This window comes from Buteo buteo, chromosome 13 (assembly GCF_964188355.1).
Source record: "Buteo buteo chromosome 13, bButBut1.hap1.1, whole genome shotgun sequence".
NCBI classification, from domain to species: domain Eukaryota; kingdom Metazoa; phylum Chordata; class Aves; order Accipitriformes; family Accipitridae; genus Buteo; species Buteo buteo.
This window is the reverse complement of record NC_134183.1, coordinates 1,748,927-1,763,200: the sequence shown is the minus strand read 5'-3', so window position 1 is coordinate 1,763,200 and position 14,274 is coordinate 1,748,927. Positions and strand designations below refer to the sequence as shown.

At 69.1% G+C, this 14,274-nt stretch overlaps 2 protein-coding genes across 4 annotated transcripts; both read left to right on the top strand.

The window, feature by feature from the left end:
• The first annotated feature begins 959 nt into the window (after positions 1 to 959).
• GPR142 (G protein-coupled receptor 142) lies at positions 960 to 4,110 on the top strand. The gene is made up of 3 exons (XM_075043847.1): positions 960 to 1,128; positions 2,591 to 2,746; positions 3,242 to 4,110. Exons 1-3 carry the CDS (start codon positions 960 to 962, stop codon positions 4,108 to 4,110), a joined length of 1,194 nt encoding a protein of 397 aa, XP_074899948.1.
• Positions 4,111 to 8,018: 3,908 nt separating this feature from the next.
• On the top strand, positions 8,019 to 13,140 carry GPRC5C (G protein-coupled receptor class C group 5 member C). 3 transcript variants are annotated; one of them, XM_075043841.1, is made up of 5 exons: positions 8,019 to 8,268; positions 9,887 to 10,946; positions 11,622 to 11,716; positions 11,987 to 12,133; positions 12,388 to 13,140. In XM_075043841.1, exons 2-5 carry the CDS (start codon positions 9,929 to 9,931, stop codon positions 12,418 to 12,420), a joined length of 1,293 nt encoding a protein of 430 aa, XP_074899942.1. In that variant the 5' UTR covers positions 8,019 to 8,268; positions 9,887 to 9,928; the 3' UTR covers positions 12,421 to 13,140. The 3 variants fall into 3 exon arrangements, with proteins under 3 accessions (XP_074899942.1, XP_074899945.1, XP_074899944.1); XM_075043844.1 differs by having other exon boundaries at positions 8,030 to 8,124; XM_075043843.1 differs by lacking the exon at positions 8,019 to 8,268 and adding an exon at positions 8,315 to 8,631.
• The last annotated feature ends 1,134 nt before the right edge of the window (positions 13,141 to 14,274 follow it).

The following is a 14,274-nucleotide window of genomic DNA, read 5'->3' as shown; positions in this document are numbered from 1 at the left end:
GTACTGGGGGTTACGAGGGGACAGGGCATCCATCCCCCAGCCCCTGGTGAGATGGAGAGAGCAGCTGTGCTGGCCCCGGTAATTGCGGCTGTGGCGGCGGAGGTTTGGCTCACCATAGCGACCCATGCCAGGAGGCTCCTGCCGGCCCTGCGGCTGTGCGCAAGGCATTACCCCCGTGGGCTGGGGGGCATTGGGGAAGCAGGGGGGAGTCAGGGGGCTAGGTGGCCCCAGGGACAGGCAGGGGACATCAGCCTTCCCACCCCTACCTGTGCTGCTGGGGAAACTGAGGCACGGGCAGGCTTTCCCTCTGGTTTGGGTCATCAGCATGCCCTCTGCACGCCGGAGCTGTGCCAGTGGGCACCCAGGCACGCACAGAGCAAAGCCCAGCAGGGACATGCAGAGATTCACACACACACACGCACGCTCATGTGCACGCTCACTCGTGCACACGCAGACCCACTCCTCTGAGTCCCCGAAGGTGGCTGCGGACCCTGGCTGCCTGCTTGCAGAGCGCAGGGGGTTGGGGAACCTGTGCCAGCCCCCCAGCACCTCACCAGGCTCAGGCAGCCCTGCCTGCCTGCACCCACCTCTGCCCAGCCCCAGCCCACCTCAGGGTGGGCAGCAAACCCAGAAACTGAGGCTCCGGCACCCAAAGGAGGGGAGCTGAGAGTCCGGGCACAGGAACGATGCACCCCAGCTTGGTGACACAGGCTTTTGTGTAAAATGGGGTGCGCAAGCTGTCCCCAAGCACATGGACCACCACCCCTATTGCTCTGGGGTGGGACGAGCTCTGTCACCATCACTTGGGGCTGGCACAGCACCCCAGGTGACCACATCCTTGGCACCCATGGGAGCAGCGAGGCCCGGGGACGTCCTCCTGCCCCGCTAGCCCTGCCCGCAGCTCTGCCCACGTCGCTCTCCCTCCGCCCCGCGTCCCTGGCTCCCAGGGAGGCTGTGCGATGCTGCGGGTGCCGGAGGGGACACGGTCACCGACGGGGACACAGCCACCGGTGGGGACACGGCCACCAACTGGGACACTGCCATCCGCAAGGACACGGACACCGGTGGCTCTCCGGGCCCAGGGAAGGTGGCACCTCATGCCCGGTGGGTGGCACGGGGGCCACCAAGGTGAGAGCCCATCTTCCACACGGCTTGGGGAGGGGGACCCCGGGCAGGGGGAGGCAAAGGGGGCACCAGACCGTACGCAGACCCCCACCCATAGAGCAAACAGGACCAGGGCTGAGAAAGGGTTAATGCGTTTCGGCCGCAGCTGCAGCAATCGATGCCCCAGTTCCCTGGGGGACATGAAGGGACTGGACTTGCCCCTGCTGATTAGCCAGATCTAATTTACAGTTAATTGGCGTCCCCCTGCGCATCCCCAACCCCCAGCCCGGGGCTCTGCTCAGGATCGCTGCTTCCATCCCGGCCGGACGCAGCGGCCAAAGCCCCCCCGGGCTCCCGGGGCCGGGGAGAGGTGGGAGACACCCCCCCCACACACACACCGCCGGCACTGCTGGGGGGGGCAGGAACGGGAGCAACGGCGGGGGGAGACGTGCCCCCCCCCGGCCCCGGAGCGGTCGGGGGTCTGCGGTGAGTGGGACTGGACCAGTTTGGGGTCTCTGTGGGGCCAGGGTCGGACTGGGACCCCAGCGGTGCCCAGCACCAGCCCCTCCCCGGCTCAGGACCCCCCCCCCCTGCACCCCGCACCCTCCTCCGGCACTAGGGTCCGGGGGGTCGCGGTCCCCCTCGGGAGATGCTGATTTTTTTGGTAGTGGGGGTTTCTGGCCAATCAGAACGCAGCGCTCAGCTTTGGCCTCCCCATTCTTGGAGGACGCTTCTCTGATTGGGTGAAGCCTGGACCCCGCTAGCCAGTAGGAGCGCACGGCTCGGGAGGGGGGTGGTGCCGCCCGGCTTTATGAATGGTCGGGGGGCAGCGTGGGCCCGATCCGGGCGCGGGGCTCGGGCAGGGGTGCGGGCAGGGGTCCGGGCAGGGAGGGTACGGGCAGGGCCGCTGCCTCATGCGGGCCTGCCTGAGGAGCTGGCAAAGGACCCGGCTGGCAGCCTGCAGGTGGCCAACCCCCCTTGGCACCACTGGGACCCCCTTTTTGGCACAGCTGGCACCCCCCTCCAGCACCCTTGGGCCTCCCCTCCAGCACCTCTGGGTCTCCCCACCACCGCTGGGTCCCGGCGGGTGGCACCCAGCCCGGGTCGGGAGCCAGGACCTCAACCTCCCCTGCAGCCCCCCAAGAACATGATGTTTTAATCTGGTTTTCTTCAAGGCGATAAACGGGGCCAAGGGGATAAACAAGGAGCATCTCTGGTAGCAGGGCCACCCTCCGCTGCGAGGATGGGGACCGTCACCCCAGTGTCCCCACAGGGACTGGATCCTGGGTCCCTTGTCCTGCAGCATCCATGGACAGCGGGCAGCTCCAAAATGTGCCGTTGCAGGCAGACGTGGCGGCAGACCTGGGGCAACTGCACCCATGGGAGCCAACTCACCCCGAGCCCCCTATGCCACGTCCCAGCTGAGCCCCCACCCGGGTGCCACCAAGGCCCTCGGCCCCCTGACACTGCCTGTGTCCCCTCGCAGCCAGTCCGTGGTGGAAGGCGATGGTCCCCGTGCCCAACAGCACGGCGGTGGTGTGGGCCAGTGAAGCGGCACAGCCGGAGCCGGAGCGGTCACCCTGCATGGTCGGCATCTTCCCCATCGTGTATTACAGCGTTCTACTGGGGTTGGGGCTGCCAGGTGAGGGGTCTGGGGCAGGGGGAGGTTGCCCAGGAGTGTGGGGGGCAGCACCCATCTTGCATCATCTGAGCTGTGCACCCTCAGCCCAGCCTGTGCCCTCAGCTGCCAGCAGAGCCTCAGCTCCTGTCCCAGACCCAGGGCTTTTGGGGATGGGGAGGAGAGTCCTTAGGGGTGGGGGGAAAACAACTTGCTCCCCCCAGCCTTAGGGCCAGCCGTGGTTCCCGGCTGTAAAGCCCAGCCCCACGTGGCAGGTGCCACAGCAGCAGGGACAGATGGTATTTGTGTTGCTTGGGCTGACACACAGAAGAGATTAATCAGCTCAGCAAATCCCCACCACACCGTGATATTTATAGCTCCCCACTCCAGCTGGGGCCTGGGGCTGCTTGCCCTGCAGCCCTGGGAGAGCCTGGGCACCCCTGGGGTCCCGGGTACTGCGGTGGAGGGGGGCTGCGAGCCCTGGGGCCTCACCACCACACAATGCTCCCCTTCCTCCAGTGAACATCCTGACCGCTGTGGCCCTGTCCCGCCTGGCCACGAGGACCAAGAAGTCATCGTACTGGTACCTGCTGGCCCTGACCACCTCCGACATCCTCACCCAGGTCTTCATCATCTTTGTGGGCTTCATCCTGCAGACAGCCATCCTGGCCCGGGCAGTGCCCAGCGCCTTCATCCACACCGTCAACGTGCTGGAGTTCACGGCCAACCATGCCTCCATCTGGGTCACCGTCCTGCTGACCATGGACCGCTACGTGGCCCTCTGCCACCCGCTGCGGTACCGCACCGTCTCCTATCCCCAGCGCACCCGCAAGATCATCGCGGCTGTCTTCGCCGTGGCTCTGGCCACGGGCATCCCCTTCTACTGGTGGCTGGACGTGTGGCGTGACGCCGACCCCCCCACCGCCCTGGATACGGTGCTCAAATGGGTGCACTGCGTCACCATCTACTTCCTGCCCTGCAGCATCTTCCTGGCCACCAACTCCATCATCATCTGCAAGCTGAAGCGGCGGAGGCGCTCGGGGGGTGGCCGACCCCGCCTGAGCAAGACCACGGCCCTCCTCCTGGCCGTCACCACCGTCTTCATCGTGCTCTGGGCTCCCCGGACCATCGTCATGATCTGCCACCTCTATGTGGCCTCGGTCAAGAGGGACTGGCGCATGCACTTGGCCTTGGACATTGCCAACATGGTGGCCATGCTCAACACCACCCTCAACTTCTTCCTCTACTGCTTTGTCAGCCAGACATTCCGCCGCACGGTGGGCGAGGTGCTCCGGGCCCACCTCCGGCACGGTCCCCGACCCGGCAGCGGCCGCTTTCTGCCCCCAGCCCTAAAACCGCTGGAGCTGCTGGCTGGCACGGCCCTCTGAGCCAGGGCTGCTGCCAGCTGGGGCAGTGCTCGGCCGGGGGTCGCGGTACTCACCCAGCCCCATGCATTGCACCGGGACCCGGTGAGACCCTGCCCCAGGGATGCTGCCTCCGCAGCGCCCACCCTCCACGGAGCTGGGGGTTAACGTGGCTGCTGGTGGTGGTGGCAAGAGGAGGTGGTTGTGGCCAGCTGGCTGGCTGAGCTCATTGGGGGCCATCGGGCTGCCCTGCCTGGCAGCAGCACCCACTGCACCCCAGGGACCCCTGCCCACTTCCCTGAGCCACACCAGGATGGGCAGCTCAGCCCTGCCTGTGCTCAGCCCCTCAGGACACACAGCCTTTGGCCCCCCAAGGAAATTCAGCCATGGGACAGCAAGGACGTGCCCCCAGCTCAGTGGCAGAAGCTGCTGCCTGCTCCACGTGTGCCCCCCGACGGCTGGGCTCCTCTCCAGCCCTGTGGCCGTGGGGTTCATGGGGCTTCCACGGCCAGGGAGTGTAACCATGGTCTCGACTGCTCTCCTGCATCAGCTCCAGCCCGTGCTGAACTGACGCACCAAAGGTCCCAGGGGATCCAGCAGGCACGGCTGCCCCGTGGTGAGGGGTGATGGGCGCAGGTGAGCTCCTGCGGGCCCTGGTGAGGACACGGTGCCGGCTGGGTGCCGGTGGGACAGTCCTTCCTCCATAAACTGCTGTGCTGAGGCCAAAACTCTGCCTGGGTCCGGCTCCCTGCAAATGGCTGGGACGGGGGCACCCTGCATCAGCAGCCCCAGGCACGGGCTGCCTCTGCCCCAGCCTGAGCTCTCAGCCCTGCCCACCCCAGTGCTCCTGCCCTGGTGCTCAGGGGGGTGCTGGGAGGGAGCATCCACGGGGTCCAGCATCCCCAGCTGCAGGGCATGGGCACACGGTAAGACCCCAGCTCCGGGCTCTGCAGGAGCTGGCCCCTACCTGTTATTCCCCCAGAGATAATCCGGGAGAGCTGCCCTGCAAGGCAGCAGCCCCTGGGCACCCCGGGTGCACCCCAGTGCAAGGGTGCAGCATCTCCCACCGGCTGCAAGGGCAGCGGCTTGTGATGCCCCCCCTGCATCGAGTGCACCCAGCACCAGTGCCCCCCTCCCGGTTACACCAGTGCCAAGCTGGTGCGATGCTGGGCCAGCGGCCGTGCCGTGCCAGCCTGCCTGTCCCCAGCTGCCACCAGAGGGCAGGGACAGAACGCCCTGCGGAGCTGGCACAGCCTGGGAGCAGGGCGCTGGCACCCCCAGCCACCCCCCGCCAGCCCTTCCCGCCCCACTAATTGCCCACCCTAATTCCCCTGTAAGGTCCTTAGCGTAATCCCCCCCAAACAGACCAGCCTTTCCGCTCTAATTCCCCAGAGGCCAGGCAGGACAGCACCCAGGGGTGCCCTGGGGGGCAGGGGCTCAGCCAGCTGGCCCTTGGGGATTTGGGGGGCCCCAGGCAGCGTGCAAAGACCCTCCTGCCCTCCAAGCTTCCCCCTTGCCCACCCCACCGAGCTGTACCCCGCACTGGGGTGGGACGGGGTGCAGCGTTTGCCTCCGGTGCTCACGGGATGAGCCCCAACCCACCGGCATGTGGGGTCTCGCTGGCGATGCGCCCGGGGTCCCGCAGCCGGATCAGTCCCCTGCACGGGCAGACCCCGCCGGCGGTGCTGCCTTACACCAGGCAGGATCCGGCTCTGCCCGTACTCCCGGTGACAGGGTTAAAGCCCGACCCGGTGGCGCGGGTGGTACCTGGGAGGTGCTCGCTCCATTAATTCTGGCACGTGAGGAGAGCAGGACTGGGAAGAGATTAGATATTAACCCGGCCAGTGCCTCCCACCCAGTGGGCACCCGTCCCTGGGGGCTTCCAGGGCCGGATCCCAGCCCGGGGCCCTTCGCCGGGGCTGGAGGGGCCGCGGGGCAGGGGGGCTCGGCTGGCAAGGGCAGCGTTTGGCAGGAGCTCCGGCCCTGCTTGCGGCAGGCCGGGACTGCCACCGGCCCCCCCTTCGCCAACCGGTGCTTATTTACTTGGAGAGGGAGGTGGAAACGTGCTGACCGCGTCCGCCGGCGGCGAGGGGCTCCGGTCTGGACAGAACCGGCTCGGGTGGAAAACAGCTCCCCAGTCCCGGCCAGAGCGGTGGCGACGGCAGGAAGGCAGCAGGGAGGGCAAGCGGGACCCCCCCAGCCCCAGGTACGGCCCCCCCCGGCTCCAGGTACGGCTCTCGCCTTCCCGAGGTGAGCCACCGCGGCTGGCCGAGCAGGAGCTGCCACGGAGCCGGGGTTCGGTCGGCCATACCGCCGTGCCAGCCCTGCCGCCGTGCCAGCCACGCCAGCACCCGGCCCTGCGGCTCCGTAGGAAAGGTAAGCCTGGAAAAAATGCGCCCGGCGTGCCGATGTTTTCAGAGTGAGCCAGCGGGGAAGCCTGGCCCAGGTCCCGATGCCGTGCTGAGCTGCATCCCACCCCCTCACTGCGGCTGCTGTGCCAGGGGGACCATCTCTGCCCGGTCCCACCGTGTGGACCGCAGTCCCCAGCCCGTCTGGGGCACCAGGGAACCAGGACCGGGCTCTGCCCTCGCCGAAAGGGCTGTGCCAGGCACCAAACACCCTGGCACGCAGCCGCAGGAGGGGACCGAGGGCAGCCGGTCCCTTGCAGCCCACGGTTGGTCCCTGCGAGGCAGCCAGCACACGGTGGCATCACACCCAACCTACCCCGCAGCCGCCTCACTGGAGGGGTGTTTCTGTAGGACCTACAGAAACCCCAGGGGCGCGCAGCAAGGGCTGGAAAGCCGGGAGGGTCCCCACAGGAAGGGGGGAAGAAATCACCCGCCGTGGGAGGGGGACGCGAGGGCGAAAGCCGTGCGGCCGTGGGGCAGCCTCGGCGGGACGGACGCCTGCCAGCGGCCCCACGGCGGGTGTGGGGGTCGCGGGGGGGCTCGTGCTGAATCAGCAGCCGGGAAACCCGCCGGCCCCGTGCGGCGGAAGGAAGCAGCCGGCAGGAAGCCGCGTGCAGCGCGGCCTCACCGCGGCCTCACCGTAGCACGGGGCCCAGGTCATCGCCGGTGCGGGGGCGGCAGGGCAGCTGGCCTGAGCTCCCCGCACTGGTTCTCCAAGGCTGAGCCTTTGCCGGAGTGTGGGGGCTACTGCCAGACCCTGCGAGTCTGACTCCGTGGGGAAACTGAGGCACAAGAGGCCACTGCAGAGCCCTTCCCACTGCATCGCTGCGCTCCGGCAGCCGTGCGAGAGCACACGCGTGTGCACGTGCCCTGGCGAGGAAGGATGATCCTCCCCCAAACTCCGTCCTGAAGCCAAACCCTCTTTAGGAAGAAGAAGGGCAGGAGGGTGGGTGGCCCCAGCGCCAGAGGGATGGCAGCAGCGGGCGCAGCACCCAGCCCAGACACGCCGTCTCCTCCCCGTCGGCTCCGGCGGGTGCCGGTCCTCGTGCCACGGGTGCTGCCAGCTCCGGCTCTGCCTCCCTTTCTCCTCGGATTGTTTTCATCCCAGCCCGGGGTTGGGGGAGGACCTGCCGGAGGCGCGTTGAACTTTCGTCCGCATCCTTCAGCCTCTTGCTTCACCCTCCCAAAATAGCAGCGCCTGCCTGGAAACCTCCCCTGGGGCTGGCAGGGCCCTGGGTCCCCCAGGGCACCCCGAGCCTCTAGGGGCTCTTCCCCATCCCCAAACCCCAGGGATGGGGTGACTGCGGGGTGCCCACGCCCAGCTCCAGGGTGCACGGCCACCCCCACCAGGACAGGGACCACCGAGCCCCGTCCGTCCACTGCCCCCAAGCCGGGGCTGTCCTGGGCCCCCGGCCCCTCGCAGAAAGGGCTTTTCTGGGCCCCTGCCACCCTCCCAAGGGCTCCGGCTTTAGCCGTCAGCTGACATTCCTCCGGGAGGCCCCTCCAGGCCTGCGCCTCGGGGCTTCCCGGCGGGAGCCGCGGGGTATCCTTACGCTGCGTGGCCACCCGAGGAGCCCCGCTCCCGGCTCCCACCCCAGGAGCCCACCCACCGTCCCAGCACTGAGAGGAGGTCGGTGCGAGACCCCGTGTTGGTGATGCTGCCCCGGCACAGCCCCCCCGCTCCGGCCCCTGCAGTCCCCCCGAGCTCAGCAGGACCGAGCCGACCCGGCTCCTCCGACCTGAGACCCCACAGACTCATTCCACCGATGACCAGGTGGGCTCCCACGCCAATCCCCCCCTGGTCCAACACCCCCACCGCCCCCCAAGCTGGGGTTTTACCCACCCCCCCGCGGCAGGTATCCCCACCCGGAGCGGGACCCCCCGTCCCCTGCTCGGTTCCCCCCTCCCCACCCGCGTCGGTCGGGGCAGGTCCCGGCCGGCCCCGATCGCGCTCCCCGGGTAGAGCCGCACCTCCGGGAGGGGCCGGGCCGGGCCGGGCCGGGCAGGCGCGAACGGGGCCGCGGAGAGCGGGGCTCACCCGCCGGCACGGCACGGCACGGCACGGCACGGCACGGCACGGCACGGCACGGCACGGCACGGCACGGCGGAGCGGCCGGGCACCGGGGGGCTGGAGCCGGTGAGCGGGGCTTAGGAGCGGGGTGGGAGCTCTGCGGGGTTAAGGGGAACGGGGGACTCGCAGCCGTCCGCCCCCCCCCGCGGGCTCGCCTTAGCCGGGGAGTTGGGGGGGGGGGCGGCTCTGGCCAAGTTTGGGGTCCGGTAACCCGGTCGGGTGCGCCGGGGGAGCCGGGTCGGTGTGGACCGGGAGGTGCATGGGAACCGGGACGGGGAGGGGGGGGGGGGACGACACACCGGGCCGGAGCCGCCGGGGAGGGGTGGGGGGGACCGGCCGGACCGGGCGCGGTGGAGCCGGTACGACCCGCCGGTGCGGGGGCTCGGTCCCAGCGCGGTGCCGGGGGTCCCCGTCCCCATCCCGGACCGGCAGCCCCGGCGGCGGGGAGGGGGCTGCTCGGGCTCCGGGGAGCCGGGAGGTGGGGGTCCCGGCCCCGGGCACTGCTCCCGCTCCAGCCCGGGGTCACCTTGCCGGAGGTCTCCTGGCGGGTTTTCCCCCCCTCACACCCCCAGCAATGGGGGGCAGCAGCTTCCTCGCTGCCTCCTCTTCCCTGTGCCCACCCCGTGCTCCCCAGGGCCACAGGAGTGGGGACAGGGACCCCCGTGCCGTGCCATGATGTGCCATGCCCGTGCCGTGCCGTGCCGTGCCAGGCTGCGGCTGCCTGCGTGCCAGCAGCCGGCAGTGCCGGACACGGGACCTGTGCCGGGTTGGTGCCCGGAGCCAGAAGAGGGAAGTGGGACAGGAGAAGTGGAAAGGGGAACGAGCTGGCACGCAGGGACAAGCCGAGGGGACAGCCCTGTCCCCAGGCATTACCTCTGCCATCCCACCCAGGCCTGCGTTCGGTGTTCCCGGGGAAGCCAGCGGGCACGGTGCTGCTGCTTGCTCCGGGTACCGGAGGAAGGGATCGGCACAGCCCCAGAGCTCGCCACGCTTGGAGAAATCCCATGTCAGGAGGGAGCTTGTGGGGCACAGAGGGCCGAGCCCCCCTCAGCTGCCTCCGACCTCCAGGCAAGGAGCCGATGGGGGAAACGTGTCTGCCCGGTCCCATCTGGGGTTGCTTCGGGCCACGGTGGGGTGGGCTCAGCTCTGCCGGTGCGGACAGGGCTCACGGGGACCCGATCAATCGCCGTGGCCCGGCGGGAGGGATGCTCAGTGGGGACTGCGGGCAGAGATGCTCTGAGCCCTGGACACGGCACAGGCAGCGCTGGGAGCTGAGCCACGGCCCCGGTCCCTGCTTCCTAACACCCTCTCTGTCCCACAGGGTCCCTGGACGCCCCGCTCGGCGCCCACACCACGGTGCAGGATGGGTGCTGTGGCGGTGCCGCCGGTGGCCGCCTGCATCCTGCTGGCCCTGCTCCCTGTGACCGGCGGACAGACCACCCCTCCCTCCGGCTGCAGCAAGGACCTCTCCTCCCTCTACTACAACCTCTGCGACCTCTCGGCAGCCTGGGGCATCGTGCTGGAGGCTGTGGCCAGCCTCGGCGTGGTGACCAGCTTCGTGCTCACCATCGTCCTGGTGGCCAGCCTGCCCTTCGTGCAGGACTCCCAGAAGAAGAGCCTGGTGGCCACGCAGGTCTTCTTTCTTCTGGGCACCTTCGGGCTCTTCTGCCTGACGTTCGACTTCATCGTGGGGCCGGATTTCTCCACCTGCACCTCCCGCCGCTTCCTCTTCGGCGTTCTCTTCGGCATCTGCTTCTCCTGCCTGCTGGCGCACGCCGTGGCCCTCAACTTCTTGGTGCGGAGGAACCGGGGCCCACGGGGCTGGGTGACGCTGGCGGTGGCCCTGCTCCTCGCCTTGGTGGAGGTCATCATCAACGCCGAGTGGCTCATCATCACGGTGGCGCGGCAGGAGGGTGGCTCCCCGGACCCTTGCCGGCTGGAGGACGCTGACTTCGTCATGGCACTCATCTACGTCATGTTCCTGCTGGTGGCCGCCTTCGGCACCGCCTGGCCAGCCCTCTGCGGCCGCTACGGCCGCTGGCGCAAGCATGGCGCCTTCATCCTGGCCACCACCGGCCTCTCCGTGGCCATTTGGGTGGCGTGGACGGCGATGTACCTCTATGGGAACCAGCAAGTGGGCAAGAAGCCCGGCTGGGATGACCCCACGCTGGCCATCGCGCTGGTCTCCAACGCCTGCGCCTTCCTCCTCCTCTACGTCATCCCCGAGGTGACGCACGTGACGCGGCGGGGACCCGAGCAAGCCTTCGAGGACGACGTCTACCCCACGCGTGGGGTGGGCTATGAGACCATCCTCAAGGAGCAAAAGTCGCAGAGCATGTTTGTGGAGAACAAAGCCTTCTCCATGGACGAGCCCTCCTTCGGTAGGCACCGAGGCTCACCGGGGACCCCCTTGCCCCACGGCAGGGCTGGCGGAGGGCAGCGGCACCGGGGCTGGCAGCGATGGGCAGGCGGCGAGACGTCTGGCCGTGACCCGCCCGGGATTGACGCCTGCCGTTGTTGTGGCTCCCAAAAACTAGCTGGGCTGGGTCTACCAGTTTGGGCTGAGCTCAGCAGTGGCAGGGGTGCTTCCTCCCCGGTATGGGGTGCCCGCGGGTCCTGGCCCTCTGCCCCGGGCAGCCACTCCACCACGTTCCTTCCTAATAGGGGAAGCGTTGCCATCGTGGCAACACCGGCAAGACCCTACAATAACACGGGGTGGTGTCAGCTGCCCCAATGGGGACTGGCGGGCGGGCACCAGCCCTGCCCCAGCAAAGGTGTCTGCAGCCCATGGGGCAGGGTGGGCGCTCCCGAGCGGCACCCACACCACCCTGCCTCCGGAGAGACCCTACAATAACAAATCCCGGCCGGGCAGGGGCTGTGCCGGGAGCGCGGTGATGCAAACCCTGGGGACATCCCTCCTGTTCCTCGGGAAAGGCGCAGAGCAGCCAGCTGCCGAGTCAGCTCATTAAACCTGCTAATGAGGAGCAGCTCCCTGGTTGAGGTGGCTCTTTGATACCCCCCCCCCCCCGCCCTTCACCATCTCCATCTCTTTGCAGCCAAGAAGCCGGTGTCCCCGTACAGTGGCTACAACGGCCAGCTGCTGACCAGCGTCTACCAGCCCACCGAGATGGCTCTGATGCACAAGGGTCCGGTAAGTGCGATGCCGCGCGGTACCGCCGGCCAGCCGGGCTTTCTGGGGGTGGCCGCATCCTGCCCGAGGGACAGGCTTTCAACCGGAGCAGCCGGGACAGGGACCAGGGTGTGGGGGGGCTCTAGGGGGTGCCTCCCCTCGCCCCCATGTCCCAAGGACCGCTGTAACAGGGTGCTGGGGGGGGGTTTACCCCTCACCTTCCTCCCCCGGGATGCTGCAGGGCTGGGGGTGCTCCCGGTGCCGCTACAGCGCCCCGTGTCTGCCCCTCAGACCGAAGGTCCCTATGACGTGATCCTGCCCCGCGCCTCCACCGCCAGCCCGGCGGCCGGCAGCGCCAGCTCCACGCTGCGAGCCGAGGACGCCTTCGCGGCGCAGGCCCGGCACGCCGGCGCCCAGCGGGACGGCAGGAGCTGCCAGGTGGGTTAATGTGCAACACAGCGGGCGGGAGAGCGGGCACCGAGGTCCAGCCCACGGTTTGGGACAAAGTCCGTCCCTGCTGCAGCATCTCCCGTGGGAGGGCAGGGGCAGGGATGGCTCTGCCCGGCACGCCAGAGCCCTGGGGTGAGTCAGGCTGCACCACCCCGCCGGTGCCAGAGCTGGGTCTGCCGCCCCGTGCCGCAATCCCGCTGCCACCACCATGCCACCCCAGTGCCATCCCGCTCTGCCCGCAGGTGCAGTCCCCGTACGGCAGGAACCGGTGGTGAAGCCCCCGTGGCACAGGTCCTGCAGCGGCGGCACAGCCGCGGCCCCGCTGTCCCGCTCCTGAGGTCTCGCCAAGCCTCCTCCCGCCCCGCCGCGTACATCCCACCCCGTCCAGCAGCCGGAGCCGGTTCCTGCGTGGGGGACGTCCGGACACAGTCCTGGAGCCACACTCCTGCCTGCTCGTCCTGCCGCCAGCTCTGCCCGGACCCCCGCATCCCTGCCGCTGTCCCTGCCGCAAGGACCGGCTCCCGCGGGGTCACCCCGAGTCGTCCCCTCGCTGCCTTCGTGACACACGGACACCCTGTCCCCCCCTGGGCCATCTGCTGCCAGGGAGCCGGTGGGACTGCTGCCCGGGGCTGCCCCCCAGCGCTGAGCCCCCAGTTCCACGCTGATCCTCGCCACCCCCGGGGACGTCGCAGGCCCTGAGCTGAGTCGGCACCGTCCTGCTGCAGGGCACAAGGTGACACAAAGCCGTCCCCGGGTCTGGCTCCCGCTGTGCCTCAGTTTCCCCATTGCTGGGGAAGGGGGGGGGCTGCTCGGGGTCTGGGGGATCAGTGCCTTGCTGGGGCTGGGGGCAGCTCCGGCCGCCTTTTCGGTGCCTTCCCCCCTCGGGGCTCGGGGAACCCTCCCAGGGAGCAGGGAGGGAGCTGGGCCCCTCGCCCTCCTCGTGGCTTTCTCTGTTGTTCTTCCTCTTCCCCCTTTTTTTCAGGTCAACCCCAATAAAGGTGTTTTTTCCTACGCGGTGCTGTAGCAGGCGGCCCACGATGGGGAGGGGGTACCCAGCCGTGCCGCCGGCTGCTCCCACATCCCTGACCTCGCCGCAGCCAAGGGCTTCCGCCACGGTGCCGGTGGGCTCAGCCCCACATCCCCCTCCTGGGGGGTGACACGGAGCAAGGGGGGGCTCAGAGCAGGGCCCTCAGCATCCCACAGCCCCTGTTCCGTGTCCCCCCCGCGGCAGCGTGTGCCGGGGCCAGGCACACAGATGGGGACGCTGGGCCGGGAGCCGGCAGCCTCGGCAGGGCAGGCAACACGGGACCGGCAGCCCACGGGCAGATGGGCTGCCTGGCGGGAAGCGGCACGGCACGGAGGACATGCCAAGGTCGGGGGCGGTTTCTCCTGCTCAGATTGCCTTTCCCCTCCACAGCGATTTCTCCTGCCGGGCAGGAAGCCTGCGGCCGCGGCCAGCAATGCCATGAATTATTCAGGGGCTGAAATGGCTCCGTGGGGGCAGGCGGCTGACCCGGTCTCCTTGAGCCGGAGCCGGGCTGGCGGCGGTGGGGTTGCCCGTGGCTGCAAGCACGAGCGCCGTGCACAGCCACGGCGCCCGCACGAGGGATGCGCGAGCAAGAGTTTGGCACGTGCGACGTCCCGGCCGTGCCCTTGCCAACCGGCACGTGCCCACGCTCCCGGCTCCGGGGACACGGCAGGGCAGGCGCAGCCCTTAAGGCTGGGGACGGCTGCGGGAACTGGCTGTTTGCAGCAGGATCTGGCCGTGCCCCCCCCACTCTGGGGCTGTGCTGCGTCACCCATGTTTACCTGGCACTAGCCGGCAGCAGGGAGATCTCCAAGCAGCACCAGGCACTCGACGTCCCCGAGGCTGCCACGACCGCAGTGCTCCCTCCTCCCGGCTGCTGGCACCGCATGGCACAGCGGGGCCCCAGCGTGTGCCCCCCAACAAAGGTACATCGCCTGCAAGCCCAGCCCTGAGCCAGGCTGGTGTGGGCAGCATCCCCAGCCATGGTGCGGCAGAGCCCGGCATTCCCGGGGTGCAAGGAAAGAGCTGACGGCCCCGGGGACAGCAGAGTCACCTGAGAAATGAGGAGCAAAGACTGTCCCCATTCTGCTCTGGCAGAGGA

What these genes read in the sequence shown, in the direction of transcription:
- GPR142 (XM_075043847.1), top strand. Translation starts at nt 960, where the DNA reads ATGCTGCGGGTGCCGGAGGGGACACGGTCACCGACGGGGACACAGCCA. An exon ending in GTGGCACGGGGGCCACCAAG is followed by an intron (nt 1,129 to 2,590) that starts GTGAGAGCCCAT and finishes GTCCCCTCGCAG; the next exon opens with CCAGTCCGTGGTGGAAGGCG. An exon ending in ACTGGGGTTGGGGCTGCCAG is followed by an intron (nt 2,747 to 3,241) that starts GTGAGGGGTCTG and finishes CCCTTCCTCCAG; the next exon opens with TGAACATCCTGACCGCTGTG.
- GPRC5C (XM_075043841.1), top strand. Translation starts at nt 9,929, where the DNA reads ATGGGTGCTGTGGCGGTGCCGCCGGTGGCCGCCTGCATCCTGCTGGCC. An exon ending in CATGGACGAGCCCTCCTTCG is followed by an intron (nt 10,947 to 11,621) that starts GTAGGCACCGAG and finishes ATCTCTTTGCAG; the next exon opens with CCAAGAAGCCGGTGTCCCCG. An exon ending in GGGACGGCAGGAGCTGCCAG is followed by an intron (nt 12,134 to 12,387) that starts GTGGGTTAATGT and finishes CTCTGCCCGCAG; the next exon opens with GTGCAGTCCCCGTACGGCAG.